The sequence below is a fragment of the Gymnogyps californianus genome, chromosome 11 (assembly GCF_018139145.2).
Source record: "Gymnogyps californianus isolate 813 chromosome 11, ASM1813914v2, whole genome shotgun sequence".
NCBI lineage: Eukaryota > Metazoa > Chordata > Aves > Accipitriformes > Cathartidae > Gymnogyps > Gymnogyps californianus.
The window spans coordinates 23,780,554-23,806,717 of record NC_059481.1 but is presented as its reverse complement, the minus strand read 5'-3'; the positions used below and the strand labels follow the sequence as shown (position 1 = coordinate 23,806,717).

The window sequence follows — 26,164 nt, the reverse complement described above, 5'->3', positions numbered from 1 at the left end:
GCAGGACTGTCTAAGTGTGGAAGGGAGTTAAAATCCGACAACTGTAAGAATACATTTTTATGTGATTACTTCTTTTACTCCAAGACAGTAGCAAATGAAGTATACGCTGGTTAGAGTTGTACAAGACTTTATCACTAAGCTAGAAAACAAAACCAGTCTAATCAGACTGGAATCAAAGAACAGATTATCCTAGCGTGTATCTGAAACCTTCAAAGGAGTTTACTGCTTATTCCGTTGTCAATGGACTGGATATTCTGCACATTCTATTCCAGCCTTTTGTCGGTTTAGATACAATTCCTATGGTGATCCAGCGTCCACACGCCTAACTGAGAGGACTGCTGGATCTCTGTGGTTCCTCGTCAGCTGTGCCAGTCTGTGTTTGCTCGTTAGTCAAGTATTTTGTAAACAGTAAGATTTATTATACAAAATTATTTTAGGTTAACACAGTCTCAGCATTTTAAATATTTACAACCACCACCAGTTTTCTGGAGTAACTGTCACATAGCAGCATATCACTGTAAGCAGGTAACTGATAAAAATATCTGTTAAAGAATCAGTACTAACCATGCAAGAAGCTGTGGCGCTGGTCCTGGGCAGAGCCAGTCTCTACTTCGTGGAGGCTGGAGTCTAGTTTGATAACATATCATTAAGGCAACAGCCAGTCTGTGCATCCTTCAGAAGTGTATTTACCACATCGTAGAACTTGTTATCGTAAGCCAACCTGTAGTATGTGTAGATATCTTCACAGTAAGTGAGCAATTTCTTCAGATTTTTCAGAGCAGCATCAGTAGGTGGGTGCTGTTTCACTCTGAAAATAATTGCACGTATAACTGAAATAGAAAGGCTTCACAGACAACAATTGTAAGACTCTTGCTATGGACCTCTAAGAACTACATTTCTTAAAAAGAGGTTGTGCTCAACATGTACATTTGATTCTCTTGGTGGTTTATTTTGCTCCGATGCATTTTAAAAAAGATTTGATCTGACCAGCCCTAAGGCACCCTATTTATCCAGCTCAATAAAAATGGTGGATCCAGTGCTACTTCCACAATATGCTTAAGAAACTGAACTTAAATCTCAAGTCTCTATATGCTACACCTTATCACATAAAAGATTTTAACAGTACTAAGACTGGCATGCTATTAGACACGCAGTTGCTCCTCTAAAGTAGCCTGTGGAAAAGAAAGTTCCAATTTGACCACAGAAGTACTTACTTCTTAGCAATCTCCTCAAATATGCTAGGCTTCAGTGGTCTTTGTTGTTTAAATTCTTCTAAGTAAGTGAAGTCTCCCTTGGTGATCACTTGTTGGTACAGAACTTCAGCCCAATCTGGAACAAACTCGTAAGCCTCAGCCACAATAGCTGCCTGCAGGGAGAACAGATGCTGGAATTACTGAGCAGGAAGAGTTTATTCTTGCACAGAAACATTCCTATACTTAGAATACTTAAAATATTCTAGGTCTTCTGTTTGGCCCATCTCTTGATGCTGTTCTTGAGAGCAGCTGTATTACAGAGAAATACACGGGTAGCAAAGTACTGCAAATAATTTTCCTTAACCCCTAAACAAGACGTCAGAGAGGGGGTTGGTTGTTCTCTTTAAAAAGCCCTTTTCTTACTTCATTTCCGCATTTACAAAACGATGGATGCCAACGTAGATTAGATTTCAGGGCTCTAGTGTAGATTCACAGCAGCACGAGCGCCACTGGATAGCCAAGGTCCCGGCTGTACGACGGCAGCGACCCAGCAAGGCCTGTGGCTTAATAGTCACGGGACTTGGTGGCCACGTGGAAGAGCTGAGCATTAGGCTCACAGGAGCAGAGTGCCGAGGTACCTGCTGTTTAAAACAATCATTTTCAGAAAAAGTAACGGATGAGGAAGCCAAGCTTACCTGATAGAATCTAGGCAAGGACATGATGGCGTCCATCAGGTTCTGCCTGTTCAGGTTGATCAGCATAGTGCTCTGACCAGTGTTGAGAAAATGCAGCTGGAGTGTTACCAGCTTCGTCAGCCGACTGCAGCGCAAGGACTGGCGGACACAGGAGTCCTATTTAATAAATCAATGCAAGCTTCTGAAGCATGTTTCCAGAGGAAAGTAATAAATATTCCTGAGAGCAACAATGAGTTCAGAGTTGTCTAGTATTTCATCTTTTAGATCACTGCAGTTTTATCATTGATCATATTCCATTAGTTTTAAATGAAGCTTCACTCACCACAAATACTACTTTCATCATAATCACGCCAGTTTTTAAACACTCTTTATATTGTTCTATTCTTGCTAGTTAAGCTAGTGGTCACTCCTCTAAAACTGGGGAACCTAACTGTGACCCTAGCTGTTAAAGCCTGAACAGGGAACGGTGTGCTGCTCTTGGATACAACAGCAACTGGGACAGTGCTGAGCCGACAGAGCAAGAGACTCCTTTGCTCCTTTTCTACTGGGACAGGATTCTGCACACCCTCCCTAGAGCAGCTTTGTTCTCCCAATGCTGCACAGAAGTCATACAATTCCATCTCATTTTACCTTAGAATAACTTTCTGCTGCATCAATGAAGAGAGTCAGAGCTTTCATCAGCAGTTTCTTTAAATTTGCAACATCCCGAAGAGACTCCTCTGAAATGGGGAAAAAAAAAAAAAATGAATAACCTATTATTTATAAAGGTGACAAAGTAAGTTACAAAAATACCTCCTGGTACCAAGTCTGCCCCTAGGGTTGTTTCAGAAAGCAACAAAAGACTAACAAAAAAGTTTCGTATTAAAAAAGCATGAAGAAACAGCGATGCCTGTTCAGTTAATGGACCAAAGCTACTGCTGGAACCTAGTCAAGTGACTGAAGAACTGCAAAGAAATCCAGGTCATACATTTGTGGTAGATACAAGCACTGACTATTACCAGATAAATTCAGAAAACCATTTGGCATAGCTTCTGGTTCAGTTGCTGTTACGGTGCTGGCTAGCTGCTCCGCAGTGAGATCTCTGCGTGCTCCCCAGCATTCTCCCAGCCGTACAGAACTCACTAAGTTTAGATGTTAACAAGTTACCTTGCACAAACATAAAACCCCCAACACTTTATGTATACACTTTATATAAAAAACCACTGTGTCACATCCTATTAAAGTGAGGAAAACATGCATGTGTCCTTACCTCCTGCCATGCACAGTACCACAGGAACATTACATTACGGTAAGAGCCAAAAATCTCAACTCTTTGAAAAATACCAGATAAACTGTTAAGTACAAGAACACCCCAGGCCTGGCAAATAGGACCCTCCTTCCAGACAGCGGAAGTTTAATGGATGTTACCAGGACAACACAGGCAATCAAAACTACATTTACCCATCGTGTCTTCTTCCTTCAACAAACCTGCTTGTATTTCTTGTTTTTGCAGTTTCCACTCACCCCATGGCTGAGACTCAATGAGTTTAAGCTGTATGCAAGCAGCAGCCTCATGATTCTCTCCGATTTCTCGGCACATACTGAAGCAAAGGGCTATCATGTTGTGCTTTTCACTGTCCCCTGGGCGACAACGCTTGATGTAATCCAGCAGAGCTGTCTTCAATGTCCCGCTCTGGTCAGATGAAGGAATATCAGATTAAGATCTGAAAAGCTTTTTTTTTTATTCACATTTTGGTACCCACAAGCAAATCTGTTCTGGTACAATTTTCCAAAAAGTGCTCATTACACTCTTTGAGGTTTCTCCATACTATTTTAAAACATAATGGCGATATTATACTTGGGCTTAACTGCATTACATCAGGTAAGAAAATCCAGCAGCTATGCATTTATTTACTTCATACAAATGTCGAAACTGACATTTGTTTATGACTTTTTTTATGTTACAAAAAAGCTATAAATATCTATGATTTTTAAAACCCCATTAAACATTAACTGGAAGTAAAACCAAACCAGACATGAAAACTCTTAAGTGATATTCCCAAGCTTGAAGTTTTAATGCTGCTCTCATTGCAGCACTGAACTAATTAGAACAAACTTGTTAAAATCTGGGTTTTATTCTGTTTTTAGTTTATTACTATGAAACTTCACTAACATTTCCTACACTCCAGTAATTAAAATCCCCAGATAATTCCACCTCCTTGTGTAAATACCAGTTTCTGATGTAGCCACACAGTTCCCTTAAAGTTTTCTCCCCTTTATCCCCCTCCACCTACTGGGTCTAATTTCTTTCTCATGAGCACTTCAAAGTAGTGTTTCTCATGCAGCAGTTCAAATATGTAGGTCATCTCATTGTATCTGCCAATTCCAGTGAGAAGACGAACCTGTGGAAATAACAGTGGAAGTATGAAGCTCAAAGTACGCAGAAAAATCCTCTCTCTCAAAGCAGCCAGTGCCGTGGTAGGGAGAAGGCTGCGTGAGGCCAGAGTGCTGTGCCAGCTGATACAGCTACACGGCACAGTGAGTTGCATTAGGCAGGAACATGTTCCCTTAGAGCCACGGAGGTTTTATTTTTAAACCAAGCTACTGCATCTTTTTTACTGTGAGGTGAAAGGACATAATTTTACCAAACAAAATTTGCAGTGAGCCTTTTAGCAATGACACCATTATACTGGGCATGTCTCTGACTCCAGGAGTCCTTTCAAGGCAGGACTTAAAGATGCATGACAGCCCGGTAATACAAATCATCACATTTCACCAGTAGTTGAATTACTTTGACATTCCCATTCTGATTTACTACCCTGTTGCCAGCTCACCGTTCCACTATCTCCACCTCTATTTTTCCAGAGAAGTCTTCTAAGAGCCGCTGTGACATAAAAATCATCACCTGCGCACATCAGACCAAACCCCCCCTTTTAGCTTCTAGGGACAGGCAGGCCAAGACCAGTCAACCAGAGGTGAAAGACCTTACTCCATTCCGTCACCCCCCTACTCCCCTGCACTGCTCACGAGCAAAGTTATTTGCTAACGTGTACACGGAACCCTTCATACGGCACCGGGATAAACACACACGGCATCAAAGACACATACCACAAGTCCGTACTCTTCCTTAGGTGCCAAATGTTCATCTGTGAGAAGCCGGGCTGCTTGGAGGACTCTAGTGATCCCTTCCATGTGGCAAGTCAAACTAAAGCAATTATGGGCCAAAATCAGCAATTCTGTAACTGAAGAATAGAAGAACTCAGGTATTTCAGTTAATAAGCTGAGGAAGTTAATTAGTATGCCTCTCTCCAGAAGCGATGCCATCTCTGCAGAGGATACAAAACCTTTCCAGTTACAAACAGCAGAACTGGATTAGAAAGTTGAGCTATTATGGTTCTGTCCTATGCAATTTTAAGAAGTAACAGTTTCTGTAACAGTATGCATTCAGTCTGGCTTCTCAATCTGTGGGAAAGTCTGGGGTTTTTGGATCATTTTCTGAAACGTTATTTTATTCCTCACACAGAACTTCCAGCCTCCTCCACCAAAAGCTGATTGACAAACGTGTAATAATACATCAGCACTCCACTATTACCAGTCAGCTCTGCATTTGAAAAAGGAAGGCCACAAGTTTTGCATCTGGGTTTGAAAATCATTCATAAATTCCATACACTAAACAAATGAGTTAAACCAGCACATCTTAGCATATTCTGTTTTCCGTGGAAGGCCTGATCTAATACCGTAAAGCAAACATGGCACAGTGGAGTCCCAGACCTTACTCTCAGCACCATGCAGTTCACTTCAGAACAGTAGTATTATATGAACTGGTACACAACACATCCAAAAATGCAGATTTTTAAAAGAACACAGTTAATGTCATAAACCTATACAACATATTTTGAAACAAACCAATTATGCCCCTACCTGTAAAAAGGTACGCTAGCAGAGACTCCGTTCAAAGAGAGGTAGAGTCCTCCAGCACAATTTGATAATTCCCAACTTTTTTTCCTCAGAGTCTTTCCCTTACTTTACTCAGCCATACATGAAAATACTACTATTCACCCTTATATTACTTAACCAGACAAAATAAGGGGTAAGTTAAGATCTGACAAGAGGACAAATGTGTTAGGGACATAAAGATCACATGGAACATGATATTTTTCATTCCTTATTTTCTCACAAAGGTTTTCCAAATTTCCAGTATTATAGTTGGATTTTAATGGAACAGTTTCAACACTAACTTCAGCCATGCTTTTGCTTCTGCAGAACGTGTTCTAGAAGATGCTCTTTCCTCACTACTCCGGACAAAATAGCATTGGATGTTCTGGCCACGTCAATACTCATGAGACAACTCACCCTAAAATCTTACCCTCGTTTGTTTTCCTCAGAGATGGACTGTCCCTAACAAATCTTTTTTAAAAACAGTCTAAATAAATAAGTAAATGATCTCCTTTTGCCACTGCTGGTTAGCAGTGGCAAAACGGTACCAAAGTACCTTGGCTATATCTTATAAACGCAGTGACAACATCTCCATGGTATATAAAGCTGCAAAATGTAAAATGGACTTTAGTAACAAAAGATCTAGAAAGTTAGTTTAACAAATGGATAAAGAAAGCAATTTCTAATTGTGATTAATATGAAGAAAGTCACAATACCCTCCTTCTGTAACACATAACTACAAAAGTTCAGGTAACTCACTGACTCCATTTCCCAGCTGTTGGCACAAAAAAAATCTGCATTTTGTTTGGAAAGTAAACTGATGCAACACTTAAGCAACATGCTTATTTACTGTGCATATACTCAGATCTATTAATTTATTATCAAATTTGAGATCAGTAATAGATGCTTCCATCAGCATTGCTTTTACTCTTTGTGATGTGATTTTAAACCAAGTAATGCCATGTTTAGTAATGCACTAGTTATATCAAGTATTATTTGCCATTTACTTACTGCATGACAGTTCCCCACGTGGTACAGAGGCAATTTTATCCAATAACTTCACGCCAACCAATGTATGATCCTGGCACAGCTTAGCAAGCTGTAGGAATGCCTGACTCTCAGCTGCAGGGTTCAAAACCTGTTTCTGTCCTGTGTCCACACAGAGAGAGAGTTATGTCACAAGTGCTAATTGTTCGGGAGAGATTAGCTACGTTAATAGAAAAAAACCCCAAACAAACCAATGTAACTTCATCCAGACTGACTTAGGACTTGGAACTACAATTCTAAAGACACTTGTGATCTTACTGCTTAAATTTAAGAATGAGATACTACTTCTTTGCCAGTTCAATCCAATGAAATCCTACTGAACAACCGTATTGCTACTGTAATTACACCTACAATTTCACAAATCCAGTAGGCTGCTGCTGCTGAAAAGAAGAACATTTTCCTCTTCCTTACACAATTCTAACCCATCCCTTGCAGTGGCTCTGATTCATGCTCTTCCATGAACCAGTTCAACTCATGAACTCAACAGAAAACTCTTCTGCTTTCTTTTTCTGGGTTAGTAAGTTGACTCTTCTGAAGGAGGTGCACCAAATCATCTGAGCTAACCAAGTGAACTGGTACAAGGGGAGCAGCAAGAGTGAGGGGTAGCAGAGCGGAAGACAGTAGGAGCAGAGGAGAGCACACCTGGGCTCACGAATCTCCATCCGATGGCTCACTGTTTCTCATGGAACTTTGTTGTTAATGCTGTGGCAAAGTAGAAGTGACTCAAACAGAAAAGTTCCCCAGATAAATTCCTGCTGCTTTGAGGAACATCCCTCATTTCACAAAGTACAAAAAAAAGGGAAAATTTTTTGGCCATGCTTTACACAAAGAAATGAACATGAGTCTTTCCAAGTCAGATGATGTGGGGCTGCAAAGATCACGATTAAAAAACCCAAACAACCCTTTTTTTTAAAAAACATTAAATTTACATCCATAAAAAATAAAACCTTAACTACTGTAACACCACACTGGACACAAAAATAACTAAACATTTGTATAAAACCTTATATAAGGTATACAAGGTCTACAAACCTTACACAAGAGCTGCCCAAACATTACTGACTATAATTAGCCCCCAAGTATCTCGAGAGCAAGGGCTGTTTTTCAGATACACAAATAGCACACTTACAAACCAAAAATGCTAAAACACAAGATCAAGCCTCTTTACTACCTTTCCCTTCTGAAGATGCCAATAATTCCTGCATGATTTCTTCAGCCACTAGCTCTGCCACAGTTTCAGGCTGGAGACCCTGCGTGGTGATGAATGCCTGAGCTTTCCTGCATCTGTCTGGCTGATGGGACGACAGAATTGCTCGAAGCACTTTTTCAGGGTCGTGGGCTGACATTTCACTGTAGGAGCAGTTCAATTCCTAAGAAACACACATACACTTAGAAGACTCTACACAGCAAAAATTCCAGTCCAGAACATATAATGACCTGCAGTACATCTTCCTAACGATGAGCTGATGCAAGAGGGGAGTGTGGGAGAAGCAAACAAAACTCAGTTTCAAAAAATGCACACATAATCTGTCCTTACATCAGTTAACAGTGCCTTCACCTGTATATCTTCAGTATTGATGTTCTCCAGATCAGGATGGCATGTAAGTACTTTGTATTTGAAGTTTAATACTCACAGACCTGTCACCATGGACAGAGGTGCTTTCCTGAACCAAATATAAACCTTAACACTTCAAATGTCTAGAAGACAGACAGGAATATTTCCTCCCGAACGAAGAATTGTGTTTTACTGCATAAGTTTTACTTATGAGGTTCCTTTTCCTCTTCTCTACATACCACAAACTCTCAGTGAAAAAGACATACTAGTTTTTACATTGGCTACATTTGGAAGAGGAGTTGGTGAGGCTCTGTAACTACTCTGCTGTAACATATTACAACTTTACAAATTAATCGAAAAAGGTACCTCATAAACATGATGATCAACTCTTAATTCAAAAGTATAGACATCCAGCTTCAGGCAAGAAGTATATGGATGGTAGAAAAGGGAACAAGCCAGTCACACGACTACTTCTTAGTAGCTCAAACCTAAAGCACTCACTCTGAATATTCAAGGCATGAAAAATTCTGTAGGAAAACCTAAGAACCTCTGTGATAAAGACAATACTAGTGTTTTCAGCACACACACTGCTGTTTTTATTCAGAAAGAACTAATGCTACATTCCAAAAATACAGACCAAATACCATGGAAAAGAGTTCTGTACCCTGAAAGAAGTGTTCAGCAGCACCCTCTGGAGAAGAAGCAGAGGTGGGCTGCTGGCAATCACGAAGGTCAAGGAGCAGAGAGGCAGCAAACAACAATCTGCTGCTACTGCTATCACTGTCTGGGTCAAACCACTTGGAACTCCTTAGCCACTCCTCTGAGCAGCCTCTGGGTAAAGAGCTGCCACTGCGTGGAGCCTGAAGAGCACTTCTGTGCTAAAACTTCTAAGGCAGCTGCTATCTCTTTGTCTACTTCTGGGTCGGTGTTGATTGTGAAGACATCCCACAACAAAGGCCTGAAGCAAAGTGCTAGATGAAAAACATATGCTTGAAAGATTATAAAAAAGGCACATCAAAGAGACACAGGCTGAAATCTGGCTTAGTGGAGTCAGAGGTAGGGGCCTGGGGAGTCTGGGAGTTGAGCTCATTTCAACACTTCATGCCTAGGTAGCATCTGGCCATTCTTCCACACAAAGGCTTGGTAATTTCTCCCTCTGAAGCTTGTTTCAGGCACCTGATGAGTACTTTCACCACTCTTTATCCTTTTCTCCACAAACTTCCACAAAACAGCTTGATATAAACCACTTGTTTCTTCAATGTTACTAGATACATACCTTAGAAAGTTCATATAAACAGAGAACCTGTCTGCAGTAGTTTCTCCCATGGACACATTCATCTATGAGAGCCTTCAGACTGATAACAACTTGATCATCCAGAGATGGAGTCACAATGTGTGTCCAGTCTTCTAAGCTTGATGCTGGAAACAAAAATACTGTAAATCCCTTTCTCATAAAGACAGATAACACCAACAAGCCTTATACCTGGAGCAAGACTCCAGAAATCTGTAGAAAATACACAATATTTTCTCAGTCTTTGAAAACTGAACTCTTGATACCTGTGATTTTTTTTTATTTAAGTTTTAGGGTACAAACAATATGACAGAACACAAATGAGCCAAAATATCCACAATAATACCTCAGATGTAAAATTCCTAAGCATAAGAGAGCATACGGGTTCAGCAGTCTTTCTGATGGCTTAGGCTTCATTTATTCTCTTCTATTTCTATTAAGCTTTATACATGTTAGTGTTAGAAAGTATTGTTCCAGCTGACAGCTTTCTCATTCAGACTTCATAAATATGCACAGAGTACTTTACATAAAACATTATCAGCCCTAGTCTTGCTATTAATAAGAAACACTAAACCCTTTATAATGTACAAAGAATTCAGAGAAATATATTAATTAAAGCATTTCCTTGTTTCAGCTCCATAAATACACTCAAGATTTACTAGAGTGTGTATTCCAAAAGCAGGAACATAGATGAAGTTCAGTGCTACTTTACCGGAACAGAATTGTGAACTATAAAAAATGAATGGTTAAGAGACTATAGAAACTGTATAGAGAAACACCCTGCCTAAAGCACATACAAGCAATGTATATTACAAGGCTTCAGATTCCTTTCACTAGAGAATTTATGAACCAAGGAGATAACCCACTGTCATAAAGACCGTATTTCCTGCAGAAATTTGGGGGGAAATTAACACTGTAACAGAAGAGGAAGAATCCAGTGGATCCCCAACAATGGTATTAGTTGTCAAGTGGCTGAATTGGTTCGCGTTACTTACCGCTTGGGACTCTGCTTTGCTGAGATGCACTGCTTTCAGATGTCTTCTCTCTTGCTGCAAGGAGAGTCTGAATATCTGCGTGTAATTTGTCTAGATCAGTCTCCCCTGAGGCCAGAGCTCTGCAATGCAATACCAGTGAAACATCTCTGTTGTAGAAATGGAAATACTGACAAACACGGCTGGCTTCATGCACGCTTCCTTCATCAAGAAGGCATCCGATCAGAAACTTGAGTGATTCCTCCTCATCGTTAGTCAAGGTCTGTTGAGACTCTCTGAAAGCAAGACCCTCTAGTTTTAAGTACTTTGGTGTGTTCAGAGCAGGTAGCTTTGAAAAAGAAAACTCCTTAGCTAAGTTATCAAAGGTAAGATCCCTGTTTGCTACAACATGGGAGGAAAACCTCGACTTGCCTGACCCCTCATCTGTGGATAATGTTTGCTGTGCGATGCGACAAATCCAGATCTGCTTCTCTATTTCTTCTAATTCGTGCAGTGACACCGAGTCATTCTTGGCTAGCCAATGGCCAGCTAGGGTAAGCAACAAATGTCTCTCCATAATGCTGTTTATCTTCTCATTAGCTAAAGATTCAAATACTGTGTTTGCCTGATCAAAAAAAAAATCAGATGCAGCTTTGCTGGAGATTGAATTTTTCATGAAGTTGTCATTACATTTTTTCCAGAATTCAATTCTTGTCTGGTTTTGATGCCACTGTCCAATGTCTCTTAAATGATGTAGATCTCTTAGAACCTGCAAAATTCACAGAGGTTTTAAACAACTATCTTTCCAAAAAACAAAAATCACACTGGATGGCCAGCATACTGAAAAACTGAATTTAGATTAAATGTCTCAATATGACAAATAAAACTGATTATTCACCAAATAAAACTGATTGCATAGCAAGTAAAAATAGTAAGAGAACAAGGAAAGCTATACTGTCCTTTTCAGCTCAGCACTTATAGCCAACTTGTTTGGTGTACTTGCATTTAAAATAAAAAGTGATTTGAAGAAAAATCTGTGTTTCAGGAAGGCTGAGAATTAACATTCTCAATACTGCCAGTAATAGGAGTATTGGGAGGTGAATATCATTATCTAACTACATGTACCTCTTGCGTAACTACGTTGTCCACGGGCAATTCAGCTAGTGCTGCTACCTCCCGAGCCAGTGAGAACATTCCTTTCTCTTGTAGCTGCTCCAGAATTGGTCTGCACTCACTCTGAAAGGTCTCCATATTGTAACTGGTTAGGATGGAGCGATTAATTGATATGGAGGAATCCTTCAGGGTCTCACTGAGTGCACAGAGTTTCTTCACGTAAGGGCCTGTTTTAAAAGGGTATAAACAAGTAAAGGCAGCTGGTTTTCAAACCCAAGGAAATTCTGCTACTTATTTCAGCATGCAACCCTGCCAGAGGAGCACAGATTTTACACTCTAAAGCTTTCACGGGACTGAAAATAAGCTCTAAATCTGTAACTAAAATACTTCTGCAGATAATCTGTGCACTCCTCATCAACACTTGCACACAATCATTCTCCCGAACAGACTTACACACAGTTACATTTTCACCACTGCAATTCACCATAAGGACCAAGTCTGGTTATATAAATTCTTATACAAAAATAAAACGGTATGAATACACTTAAAGTAAACATTTTCAGTCACTCCAAAAACATTGTACGTGGTCTTTAGTTTAAAGCAGTAATATCATCTAACAGAGGAAGCTATATTTACCATCGAGTAGAAGATTATCTGCTGCAGCAAACAGCTGTAAGAGCTTTCCTAATTCATATTCCGTTCTACATTGCTGCATCATCAATTCAAGAAGAAATAATGCTTGTGATTCCAACCATTGCACAGGTAATTCTGAAGCTGCTGGTTCATCTTCAGTTTTAAGCTGTGTAGATAAAGATTTTTAAGTGTTGGGTTTTTTTTTTTTTCCAAATATATTCTGTATTTTGGTGGGAATCACATTGGAAATGGAAGGTGTACCAGATCTACCTCCTTCTTTAAGAAACAATGAACTGCCGTTCCCAAGGGGGCACTGATCCATTACTGATGTATGTTTGACTGACCTGAAAGCTGTAAATTTTATGGCAGGGTGACCACCAATTACTTCTGATAATCATGGAAGAGATAAAAGATGCAAGAAGGCTCAGAAATGGATAGATAAAATAAATTGCTAGATTAATAGCTCCTGTCATACTGCTGTATACTTTATAAGCATATCCGCTATGTGAGTGGCGCATAGGGAAAGGAAACTGATCTAGCCTTAGCTTGAATTGCAGGAAGGAAAACCGCTAATGACATGGAATGTTAGTTACCAGGATATTCAGGGAACCAGAAAATTGTGATGGAAAGGAAAGAACTGAAATAATTAGTGAAAACATCTGTATGTGACAAACAAGGAACACTGCAAGAAAACACTTTGGTCCTCTTAAAACCAACTGCTAAATCAGTGTTTTAATCGAAGTGTGTAATTCAGTTCACCGAGTAATTTTCAAAGAAAAGTCTACGCAACTACCAAAACTAAAGCAAAATCACAGACTTTTTCAGAAACTTTGAAACATATTCAAAAAAGTTGTCTTAAATAGATATTCCCTGTAAGTCACTGGTTTATCAGCTCAGTATTGACTTGCCCTGGTCAATACAGAATAGAGAATATCCCACACTTATCACAAATAATTCAATTTACCAACAGTGGTCCTACTTGAGTCAATGCCAACCTTCAAACGTAAACTGCTCACACAAGGAGGATGGCATTGTATTTCAATCTGCCCATATCAGCTTAAAACAAAACGATTTAGAAAAATGCATTGCAGGTTTTGAATTGTCAAAAACATTTTTCCATCACCTGCCAGCAATAAAAAGAATCTGCTAAAACCTACTGCTTCACAAATCAGCTCCTGGATCATTCTAAGCATACCCTTTTTCATTATTTTCATGTAAGACATTAGATGCCTATCACATTCTAATAAGAGAAGACCTAGGCAATGACATTTAGAGAAAATGAATTTGCTTACTTTTGTGAGACTTTCCTGAAACTTTTCCAGTTTGGTTTTAGCTTCATTGTATTTTTTACAGTTCATACATAGTTCATACATCTCCAGTATATACAGTAAAGGGGACTCCTTTAAGACACAAAAATAGGTTATAATTCTTTCCTAAAAGTACCTCAATAAATGTAGAATTTGTCTTCCTCAGTACCAGAACAATAAAGTTCTAATTTATTAAAATTGCATGCAAGGTTGATATATGATCTACCAATTTGTAATAACTGGAAGAACTTCCATTCAAAGATTTTCTTACTTGACTGGGATTTTCAGTGGATTACACCCAGGTTACCTAGGCCACAAATAGCAAGACAGAGGGGGAATCTATAGGCCATCTCCTCTCCAAGATGATTTGAGATACACTCAAGTATACCGCTAAAAAGACATTACCTTACCTTTAAAAAGAGCTGGAAGCCATTTAGAAGTGTTTTACTTTTTTGCTTTCTCAAAAAGACTTTCCAGATAACTGATAGGTCATGAAGATCCCATTCATGATTTTCTGTTGAGCTCTGAATATGGTTTGTTGCTTCAGCTCTGGTAGTATGATCCACAGTAGTAATTATCCAAACACAGAGACAATGAATAATGTTTGCATCCTGTCAAATGACAAAAATGATGGTTTTACAATATCCAGAGACAAACATCACCTCATTATGTATCACTTGGCAAAACGTGTCATACTATTCACAATTACTACAAAAACTGAGAAAAAACCTCGATGAATGCAACCTACATATCTACCATTTAACATAATTATGCACAATCATCACTTTTTAATCACTTATTCCTCTAAAAGAGAAATAACTTCATCAATACTCACTTGGAAACATGCTGCTAAAACACTCAGAATGGGAGCGTGCTCTCTCAATCCTTCAGTCAAAAGGTAACATGAAGGGTTCGAGTTCCCCTGACATTGAAAAAGGATTTGAAAGAGACTATCTGCATATTTGCTCTGGAACACACTGGCAGTACTGTTGTCAGGACTCCCTGCATCAGGACACAAAAATGGTAACTTCTCCAATGCCAACATCAAGTGATCTTGTAAAATGGGAGTGAAATCTTGAAGGATAGAAATAACCTAGGAAAACAGAACCCAAAGCATCTATACAGAGTGAGATCCAAAGAGAATGAGGGGGAAGAAGGACTGAAGCATTAAATACACAGAAAAGACAAATAAAACATTCTTCAAATTTGATTTTTTAGAACATTTTCTGGAGACCTAGAGAAGAAAAAATGTTCTGTAGGTGTGAATTATTCTAATAAAATAGAATAATATAAAAATCCTTTCACATGAAGGTAAAATGCCTCTTAGAGACACTCATTTTTGGCATATCTCTCAACCTGCTAACAGCATATCATGAAAAGTGTCTAGTTAGTTGCTGTTGTGCAATTACTATTTTTCTTTTCAAGACAACAACAAAGATCCACGTTAAAATCCTACACCTGCTAAGTATCATCTTACCTGGAATCTTCCAGTTAGCTTCTTCACATTACTCTTCCCAAATTGCTTTTATTTTTTACATATTGGTAATATTTTATTAATTTTTAAATTACGTTCAAAACAAAAAAAATGGAAGATTTAGATTCTCAAAAGCTTAAGTATCTTTACACAAAAATTGACGTAAGTCTTGAAAGGAAAGATGAATGGCTTTACATTGAACATATGGTAACTCTCCAATAAAAAAACCCAGTAACTAAATCATTTTAAAAACCAAATTAAACTTACCAACAGTATGAGTATGTCATAATTTTAACTAAATTTAAAATGAAAATTAAGTCCCTTCTTGGCAAATACTTTTGTGTCCAATTCAGTTCAAAGAGATACTCAAATCACTCCTCTCTGAAAACTGTTTTCTCCACTGCTGATTAATAACGTCACATAAGATTTTTTCAAACAGGGAATTCTCTTCCTAATCTTCTCCTTTAATAGTTAGTTTTCAAGCTCTTAGAAGCATATTATTATATCTGCTGAACAGTCAGCTCCCTCTGGAGTCAATTTCCTTTGTCTTGTGTTAGCTTTTCACATACCAAGAGGGAGAGAAAAGTAGAAAAGTTGGGAAATCTGGCCGTAAGAGAAGGGCTATCATAATCAGAGGATGTCAAGCATCCTGAGACAACTTCTAACTCCCTGGAAAGTGATGAGGCTTCAATTTTATGCTGTCTCCACAATGTGATATTCTCTTGTTAAAAGAATCTATTCCCCCCCCCCTTTTTTTTTGAACATCACAGACAAAGAACATTCTTGATAAACTTTATCTTCATTTAAAATCATACACAGATAGCTTACCTCATCTGGCTGGTAGCTGTACAGCTGGGTTTGGATGATGAACTGCAGCCAGTCATTGGATTTGGCACATTCCTTTAGGTAAGATGTACTCAGTCCAATATTATGGAGTTTACAGAACTGCATTACCAAAGACCACTGCCTTCTAGAGTCACTAGATGTCCTGCATGGAATTTAAAGAGCTTCAGCTGTAATAAACTGGTATTTATACCAGATGTTAACAACGTATAAACTCATCATGTGGCCTGAGATCCACTGCCTGCAAATGGTAACACAAGCACCTCCACCAACTTTACTACAGATTAGGTCACATTCCACTGTGGGAGCTTCCATTCTACACCCTGTGGACGTTCCCCCCGCCAAGGCAGGTACATTGTCCTATCTTGACAATGTAGGCTTTGAAAAGAAGTCAACAGTCTTCACTTCTAAGTGTGCTGCAAGAACTCTGTGGAACAGTGAGTCTAACATGCTGACTGCACTTCCTTATTCTTGCCAATATACATCTATTACCTCTACTATCTGAAATACCAAGACTATATTCTAAATTCAAATATTGTTGTTCAGTTTACTGCAATAAAACACACACGGATCTCTTTAATATTATCTGAATACACAAATGGCAAAATTCAGTGCTCAATCTCAATTTGCCAGTATAATCCTTTAAATCATGTTTTACTCACTTCTTTATTCCTTGATGCTCAACTGCATCCCAAAAGGCTGCTTCTAAGGAGATAAGAACTTCTGCTGCTGCTGCTTTTTCACCATCAGCCAATTTTGTTAACTTTTCAACTGTTTAAAAGAACGTATTACTATTTCTGAGATGCTATTTGGAATTAGAGTAAGGGTAATATTTTCAAAAGTACCAGAATCAACAAGCAGAACAAAGCCTATTAATGTAAATGTTTCAATAACTATGCCAAGTCTGGCACCAAAGTGGCTACATGATTTTTGAAGAAGAATTTCAACTTGCAAATCACATAACCTTTTTTTTTTTTTTTTTTAAATAAGCTCTACCTATAGTTTTAAATAACATATATGTTTTTAGAATGATCAGGAAAGTATAAATAAATGCCAGTAGTTCCCTAGTTGGGACAAAAAGACACCTGTGGACCTATAGTTAGAAATTCAACTTTCTAACATTATTCCTAGGATAAATTTCATTTCCTTACAGCTTTGAACATCTGATTTCAGTGCAGCTGTAAGACAGTTTTCAAGTATGAAAGAGAAAAGAGATTTGGTAATGTCCCTTTGTTTAATCCTCTAGTTATACTATTACATTAGGCTGAACCTTACTAAGAATTACACTGAGCCTCAGGCAGCCGTTCGTCAGTGTCTATTAGATACTCCTGCAATTCTCGCTGCATGTCATATTACACTCTTCCTGCATTATTTGGTATGCCAGGTCCAAAACACACCTTCAAAATTAGTAAGAAGCAGGAATAAAAGAGCAAAATTCTTAGCTCTTCAAAGGACAGGATGCTTTTACTGCAATCCTGAGAAGTCAGGCACCATCTTTCAATCCATCTCTGCTTCTCTTCCCAATAAATACACAGTACCCTATTTTAAAACAAACAAAAGACTCTCTTACCCAAAGATTCTCTTATTTGATTGTGCTGAGAGTCTTCATTTCTAGTTCTGTAATTGAAAATTATGTTTGCAACTTTAATATCGACCCTGAGTTTGAGGCTGTCGAGACCGAGCAATTCTAGAAAACACACACAGGCTGCTCCCACTGAAGGTACACTGAAGAAAGAAAGAGCTAAAATATAGGCTTCATTTCCTGCTTGCTGAATCCTGAAACAAAAAGAACACCAGTTTACACATACGATTTTTAACCAATTTTCAAACACGACTATTCCCCCTGTAAACAAGTACCTACATGGTTTACTAAACTCACAGACTTTATTAGCATGGAAGATATTTACAAACTAAAATTTTCATATTTATTAAAAAAATGTAGGTATGAGAATAAAGCCTCACACGATAAGCACAGAGTTTGCAATTTAATAAACTTTAACAAAAACTAAAGCCAATGCATTTGATATCATAACTAATAAAAAACACCTCCCAGCAGTTTTAGTGCAAGAAGCCCCATTGCAGAGTTTACAATCCAAGCACTGTGGCATCAAGAACCTGAAACTCATCTGCGGATTCCGCTAAGCGAAAAAGGTACCCTCAAGGGTTCCACAGTGGCCGCTTCATTGGTTATCCGAAATTTTTCGAGTAGTAACTGAAAAAATCATGCATGCTTGACTGTCTTTTAAACTATTAAGTACTTCAGTCTACATTAAAGTATGTTTTCCTTTTTGCCCAAATCTTAGCTGTTTGAACAAGAGAAATTGATTTGTATAGAAAAGATGAAAAGAAACAAATAGTGACTAATACACAAACAAGACATTCTAGAAACGAAGTGATTTGTTCTGATGTAACTCCTACTAATTTTGAATATACTTAATAGTAAATTTAATATATTCAAGCAAGACGTGTAATTTGACTGTATCCTTTTGAACACATGATTTTGAAGCTTCAGCAGAAAATTTAATTCCTTTAATCTCCTGTACATTATGTCTTATTAATTTAACTAAAGGAGTGTCATCCTTAGGAAATGTCAAAGAAAAGGGGCATCTTTTTTCTACAAAGTGATCTAGAGACTCAGGTCCCTAGATGAAAAGCCTACCTGTGTTTGATATGACTGGAACATTTTTCATTCCTTGCTTTCATTGTGCAGATTTTATTTGGGTAATTCAAAATAAAGCTCACCTTCTTTTAGGTGATATTTGATTTCTATCCTACTCGATGCTAGACTGAATAGACTCCTAGGACACCTAAAATTTCAAGTGATGTGATGCACACCACTTGTTTGCTGTTGGGGAGGATTAATGTTACTCCACGTGCTAGACTGTAACTTCAAAAGAACTATCCGACTGTCATTTTTGAGAAGACTTACAACTGTTTTGGGGATTTGCTCTTTACTAACTGCTGGACCAAAAATGTACCAAAAGCAAATGATGGACGTCCATGGTGCAAATAGTACAAAAAATCCAGTCGTTCCATTATAGCATATTTGTTCACCAGTTCAGGGGATGAAAAATGAGGAAAGTCACTTGATGCATCTAGAAAGAATATCATCAGTATTGTGAGCTGACAAACAGTTGAATTAAACATAGAAAATGGCTTTCAGCTGCAAAACATGAGATGACAATCAAACACCTCTCCTCGTGTTCTAATTCAAAACTCAGCATACCCAAACCCCACTGAAATTCCAATTCTCATTGTAAAATCAGAACTCTGGATCACTTCTTAGGCCCTCAACTTGCTTTTAAAAGAAAATACTGCTTTTCTATCTCATAATACATTTAGAAAAAATTCTGTCTGTGAAGAGCTTAATGGAAAAAGGTAACCTACCTAGGATTTCATTTCAAAACAAAATTTTAGTAAATTACACTAATTTTTTTGTAAAAGAAATGGCCTTTTGAATAAGTTAATCTGCCAAATCATTCCACTGGAAGGTATTTTATCCTAGGTGCTCGGGCTAGGAAAGCATATAAAATTTGAAAAGTAACATACCTGATACAGCAAGAGTATTTGTTGACTGCCAGCCAAATAATTTAGTGGGATCAAAGGGAACTAATGACTGAAAGATTAGAAACAAAATATATTGAGACAGCTTAAGATTTTCACATCAGAACAGACTACAGAATATTTTAGGGAGCTATAGTAGCAGACAATCAGGAATGGCCTGTGCTGCTATCAAGCAGTGATGTATCTTGTGCAGTTCTCTCAAAGGTACACATTTATCTACGCCGTAGGATCAGAATGTAAACAAGTGCAAGGAAAGGCTTAGACTTTGGTCTAAGGAAATAGGAAAAGAACGCGCCTAAGTATTTTGCTAAACTGTGATCTCAGCAAAGTTAACACTTTCCTAATAACAAATAATTTGTAGCATTTCTTCCAACTTTCAGTTTATCTCATACCACAGATCTGAAGTAAAAGGCATTTGCCCAGAAATGTGTCATGACATTCCATGAGACACTATCCTTTAATTCTAAATTTCAATTTCCCTTAGACAATTAAAAACATTTTAATTTTTATAATACTAAACAACCTGCCCACTGAACACTGCAAGAATACCACTTCTCTGACGTTCCAGGATGGCTGAAGCTAAACACTGCAGAAGTCTTTACATGTTTGGGGGAGTGGGGGGAAGCCAGACTCACAGTATTTAGATACCGTTTTAAAAAACCGTTCAGAATGAAGCTATAAACTTTAGCTCCAAATTAAGGATTCCAAGGAAAAAACATATGGTCCCCACCCTCCAGGCTTTAGCTGAAAACAAGCTTCTCTTAGTTTACTTTTGTTCTGCCAAAAAGCACTACTGAGAAGCATTTTGTGTACCTGAACAAGATGGTAAAGAGAGATGTCAGGTGGCAAAATTCCATGAGAAGTGCACGGGGGAAAGAGAGCAGCTTTGAGTTTGGGATAAGGAGTCAACGCCATTTTTAAGAGCTGTGGATCAACTTTCTTTAGAGGTTTTTCCACATCTTCATTCTGAAGAACCTACATTGCAAGGAAGCAAAATTATTTCATTAGGAAGAAGAAACTGCATTAAGAAAATAATAAAACAATCTTTGAATGCACCAAACAAACTATCTCATGGGAATTTGACATACGGTGACGGCACAGAAGGTATAATTTTCTCCTGTAAAATCCTTTTAAGTTATATTAGACATATCTTCAACAGTACCTGATGTTTTAGGTTACTGTGCTATGTATCAAAAAACTATCTGTATTAATAAATTCTGTTCCAACATGTGGTTCACCAAACATTTTCCTTTTAAAAGTAAAATCGTTTATAGTGTGCTTTTTGATCTCTATAGCACAATGCAACTGGTTAACACAATGTAACCACTGAGCTGAAGTTTTTGATGTGTGTCCAGATTTTCAGCCTTTAAAAATAAAAATATGGAAGCTGAATAACACCTGTACAGATCCAAGCAGAAGAGCAGTCCAGTTACCCATTGCTTCATTTACTTAAAAACTACAAATAACTACAAAAGGGGACAGTTGTCTAACAAATACAGGCACACCATTTTAAGAGTTTATTGAAAATATTTTTCCAAACTAAACTATTTGAGGAACACAAGTGCCTATAAACACTCTCAGCTGTAAATGTTATGAAGGAGTTAAATACTCCAACTCACAGTCACCGTGCCTTGCTATTTCTAAACTACGCAACCCCGAACCGCTCTACTCGCTTGCTTTGGTCAACTAACACTGAAACACGGAACACGGAAAACAGATTTTTATATGAGAAGAAGTTATATGATGGCATTAGTATATTTATTTTTATTAACATATTCCTTTGAGTTTTCAACACCATGTGAGAACTTCTCCAAAAGCTTATCAATAATTTGTTGCACACAGTACCTGATCAATACCTCCAGGTGCATACATTGTAGTAGCAAGTGCTAATAGTGTACGTCCTTCCAGTAGCATGCTACTCACACTGGCTTGATTACTAGGAATCAAGATCTGAGCATTTGCTAGACTAGCCTGAAAAATCATCTTTGGATCTTAAAAGAAAAAAAGTGAGATTTAATTTCATGCAAAACCAGTATTAAATCATTAAATCATGCATTAAAACTGTTCTACAACTATGAAAAATGCTGAATTTTATATTTTTTGAGAAAAATCACTATTAACAACAATTTACTTATAAATACAGATAAGCTGTTCTCAATTTTACCAAGCTGTCCCCAATTTCAAACCACAGTTTTACCTACACAGATTGATTTGGATTGAGTCCCACAGTTTAGCATTGTATTGGTTCAATTCTTTATCCTACACTGATCACACTTTCTGAAAAAGCTTCACTTGGGCTTATTTTTATCATTTGTTAATGTGTGACTCTACAAAAGGTGAAATGTTTTGGAAAAAAGTGAAATGAGTTAAGGGCACAAATTCTACTGATTTTCAATGACAATAACAAAAAAAAAAAAAAGCAAACACATAATCCAAGGGGCAGAGAAGTCAAAATGCACCACAAGAACTAGAGGAAGCTTTAATTTTAATAGTATATGCATTTTCTTATGAATTCTCCTTCTGTTCAACCTGTTGAGAATATAATCAGATTGGAGGTAATGATGATCATACACAAAATAATCCTCACGTATCTACAGCCTCCACATCTTTATGTACAGTTTAAGTAGGAATTATAATCCACATTTCAGAGATTAGGAACTGATGCACGTGTAAATGATTTGCCATGGTCAAAAAAAAGTTTGCAGCAGAGCAGAGAATCAAACCCAGCTGTGCCAAATACTCAGCTAGCAGCATAAGCATCGGAGCACCTCTGGAGCGAGGCCAGACTCCTACCTCGTGGATTGCTGGCAACCCCTCGACACTGCACAAGGAATTCAAACCAGGGATGAGCTTCATGCAATTCCTTGTTATCCAAAATAGGGCAATTTGAAGGTGTTAAACTGCAAATAAGATGAGTAGCAGCACAGTGAAAATACAGTGTAACCATCCTCTGCCCCAATATAACACTGCATTAAAAATTAAGAGCATCTGACTTGGTGTTACAGTGACTTATTTCATCCATGCTTATGGAAGAGTCAAGTCACATCACCCTTCTTACATGATGTACAGCTTTAGCTGATACAGCATCTCTGACAGTTCCCTCCTTTAAGATTATGTTTCTGTGCTTGCTTGCTTCCATAAATCAAAGTAATAGTTTCCAGACCTGACAACCCCAAACACTTTCCAAAGAAGGGACTTGACTCACAAATACCACTCTGCCTAGTCTAAATATTTTACGCAAACTAAAATTGATTATACAAACAAACAAAAAAACAAAAAAAGATTTGTTGGCTTTTTTTTGGTCCACTTTTACCTTCTTAATAATTACACTGTTAGATTGGAGTTACAGCTAAGAAATCGTAACTGCAAAGTATTCATTAAGTGGAAAGTATTCATACACTATATACTATACATTTCCCCTTCAAATCCCAACTAATCCTAATTTAGATGGAAACCAGCAATTTCTTCATTTGTGAATGTATCAAGAACGAACTCCTACTTGTGCTCAAGTGAGAGAGTTTCTGAAGAACAAGTTGTCTTGGCTCATTTAAGATTGTATTGCTTATAGCATTATACTAATCATAACTATAATTGTTTCCTTTGATGACTGACACACAAATTAATATTGACAAGACAACCTGAATAAAGCTTCAAAATACAGCATGAAATCTAACACACTGCCCCACAGTTTTTCATTAAATGACACTGTTGTGACCCAAGTAGTCTTTCTCGCCAAACAGGAAGGGTCAAGGAAAACTCTTACTGCCAACTACTAAAACTGTGTTTCATTATTTAAATCTGCTTGAGATCTGAGGGATGAAAAGCATTCATACCTGTAATAGTCTAAGTAAGTGTACAACAGATACTGCAAATTATGTTCTAAACAGTGAAGGACAAAACGAGCATGGAAGTCCAAACCACTTGCAGCACTGTATTTTGGAACAGGGTGAGGATTTTGCAGTACTCCTCCAAGGTAAGACAGTCTTTGGAGCAGAAGTTCAAAATCTTCCAACTCAGAACGGACAAAAATTCCATTTCTATCAGAAAAGAGAAAAAGCATATGCACTGATTAAACAGTTATCTCTTTTAACAAGTTCTGAAGGGTGTTTTCAGTTCAAAATTATAAAGCAGACCTTTGCTTCTAGGGGATTACTTCACTACTGAGGCAAACACAACACGCCCAAATATGTTTGATAGTTCTCAAACAATATCATAGTTACTACAGTTCATTGCAGAGAACGAGGCGTGAGGAGTGAAAAGCTATGTGTTTAGAATTTTCTCCCTTGCATTAAAACGGGCATCAGGAACATAATCACTATGAAAGATCGAAGGGCTGATAGAGGATTTCTATTGCTCTCTTGTTTCTTACTGTTTTCAGGTAGAGGAAAGTGCAAGTACAAGACTAAAATTACATTTATTAATGGATTTGTGCTGTTTCAAAAAAGGGTACTAAATACAATATAAAAATTAATATGTATCAAAGATTTTATTAACATGTACTTCTATGACTATCTAATTTTGGCTTCACGTAAGATAGAAAGTTAGTATTTTGCATTAAGGGCACATACCTAGCCAGCTTGTTTAATATATCATTTCTCATATAGCTACTACATAACATGTTCCGGTCAATAACGTCTGGAGTAAGAGAGGGCCAGTTAGCTTGTCCACACAAAGTCTGGTTGGGCTCGGATTCTTCAATCCACGAACAAATATTAAGCCAATCATGCTGAGCTGTCAAGTGCATCCAAAGAACCTCAGGATTACATGTCTTGAGTTCTGTGTTTCAAAAAGGCAAACTGATGAAACGAGTACAAACAAACACTACTTAGGGAAATACTGATATTTCTTTATACATGTACATATTTTTAATGAACGGCTGCAAATATGATGCTGAGATTAAGCATGCTGTTACAGCTTGTTAGAGCTTTATGTTGGAAAAGCTAAATGTAATACTACAGTGTAAGAAGCTTTACAGAACGTAGGAGAGTATGACATTTACAACAAGTGGGCATGCATTAGACAAGTCTCTTTCAGCTAGTTCCAAATTTTTCTCTACAGGAAAAACACAGATCCCTGCCAGAATGCAACAGGATGAAAACACATTGTTTACACAATTTCACCGACAAAAAATAAGTGACCTACTGCGGTAGCGCACAACTTTAGTTATATCAATGCCACTCCTACACAATTGCAATATACTACGTCAAAGACAGATCTTTAATTCACATTTTTTTTTAAGTCCTTAGTACCAGAATACTTGCCTTGGCGTGGTTTCCTGGGGAGAAGAATCATTTCCCGAATAAGCTCATCCCACCACTGAGCCCAGTTAAACATCACTCTGACTCTCCTATTGTGAACCCGATGTCTATCACAATTCAACAACGAATCTAGAACAGCTGTATGTCTGGAAAAGTCTTGTTCCTTTCTCCAGTTCTTGAAACTGCAATGAAGCATTGCATTAGGAGGTTTTCCAGTACTCTTTTAAAAAACAGTCCACAATCTAACGAATAGAAGATGATGAAAGGGTCAACAAATTTTGCTAGTCCATTTTGAAGAGTTCTGGAAGTGGTAGAGGGACTTACTTCATCTAAAAGTTTGAGAGTGCATATGAGAGCAATGAGCAAAGAATTACCTCATTTTTCGAAAACTGACATAGCAAATGATAAGTATCGTAACATTTTTACAATTATTTAACTGTAAAATGATTTTTCTAGGCTACTTTAGTTTGCTATATTATGGATATCATATATGGATATCATATATCAAAAATAGAGCAAATATTCCATCTGAACATGTTTCATTTGATTAATAATTCTAATAATATCATTTGTTATTAAAAATACTTCATTTATGGTGATGATGACATGAACAGAAGACCTCTGTTACACTGACGATAGTACATCATGACTTAGTCTGGAAAGAACACAACAGCAGTTGTTACATTAATGAGAAAAGTAATCAGTTCCCACACTGACCCTTGAAATTAATGAAATTACAGAAGACTGTATTTGTTTGTGTACTAAATCATACGGAATGTAGAAGCCAGCATATTTTATATCCTATTAATGTTATTAATTAATAATTAAAACTGACAACCCACATTACCTGGAAAGAGATTGAACCTCTTTATTTTCTTGGAAGGGTTCCGAGTAAAAGCTTTCAACCTGATGCACAAAGTCTATCATTTTCTCCTCTTTTTCAGAAAAATAATTTTCTTCTCGTAAAACTTTCACCTTTAATTCAAATCAAAGTATTACCTCCAATTACAATTTTTATCTACTTATAATATATTAAAGTTGTAAATGATCCTGCAAATGTAAAGAGTTAACCGACTGTAGGAAAAAATGCTGGAAGCATTGAGGTCAATACACTTAAATTACAAGAGGGCCAGGGCTTCATACTGTGTACAAGCAGATGAGAACTAGATCAGAGCCAGAACAAAGAAATTACATTTTAACCAATTTTTACTTTAACTGCAAATACAAAAGAACATGGGCATGTCAATGACATGTTTCAGCAACTACATTGCAAGGATGCAGGGACAAAACCTGTTTGTTCCCATT

General features: G+C 37.6%; 1 protein-coding gene across 1 annotated transcript in view; it reads right to left on the bottom strand.

Moving 5' to 3' along the window:
• Positions 1-110: 110 nt before the first annotated feature.
• The window catches only part of SPG11 (SPG11 vesicle trafficking associated, spatacsin), a 34,378-nt gene continuing 8,324 nt past the window's right edge, over positions 111-26,164 (bottom strand). Inside the window, exons 12-39 of the mRNA XM_050903058.1 lie at positions 25,705-25,834; positions 24,863-25,033; positions 24,170-24,377; positions 23,435-23,638; positions 22,395-22,501; positions 21,447-21,592; positions 20,415-20,576; positions 19,587-19,653; positions 18,967-19,132; positions 17,608-17,813; positions 16,700-16,808; positions 16,023-16,182; positions 14,556-14,813; positions 14,131-14,331; positions 13,706-13,813; positions 12,417-12,579; positions 11,793-12,007; positions 10,692-11,436; positions 9,682-9,824; positions 8,022-8,220; positions 6,815-6,952; positions 4,976-5,109; positions 4,162-4,269; positions 3,392-3,560; positions 2,519-2,607; positions 1,889-2,044; positions 1,215-1,366; positions 111-808 (exon numbers count right to left, since the gene is read on the bottom strand). Of these exons, the coding sequence (XP_050759015.1) occupies positions 628-808; positions 1,215-1,366; positions 1,889-2,044; positions 2,519-2,607; positions 3,392-3,560; positions 4,162-4,269; positions 4,976-5,109; positions 6,815-6,952; positions 8,022-8,220; positions 9,682-9,824; positions 10,692-11,436; positions 11,793-12,007; positions 12,417-12,579; positions 13,706-13,813; positions 14,131-14,331; positions 14,556-14,813; positions 16,023-16,182; positions 16,700-16,808; positions 17,608-17,813; positions 18,967-19,132; positions 19,587-19,653; positions 20,415-20,576; positions 21,447-21,592; positions 22,395-22,501; positions 23,435-23,638; positions 24,170-24,377; positions 24,863-25,033; positions 25,705-25,834 (4,995 nt within the window). The 3' untranslated portion in view covers positions 111-627. The remainder of the gene's footprint in view (positions 809-1,214; positions 1,367-1,888; positions 2,045-2,518; positions 2,608-3,391; positions 3,561-4,161; positions 4,270-4,975; positions 5,110-6,814; positions 6,953-8,021; positions 8,221-9,681; positions 9,825-10,691; positions 11,437-11,792; positions 12,008-12,416; positions 12,580-13,705; positions 13,814-14,130; positions 14,332-14,555; positions 14,814-16,022; positions 16,183-16,699; positions 16,809-17,607; positions 17,814-18,966; positions 19,133-19,586; positions 19,654-20,414; positions 20,577-21,446; positions 21,593-22,394; positions 22,502-23,434; positions 23,639-24,169; positions 24,378-24,862; positions 25,034-25,704; positions 25,835-26,164) is intronic.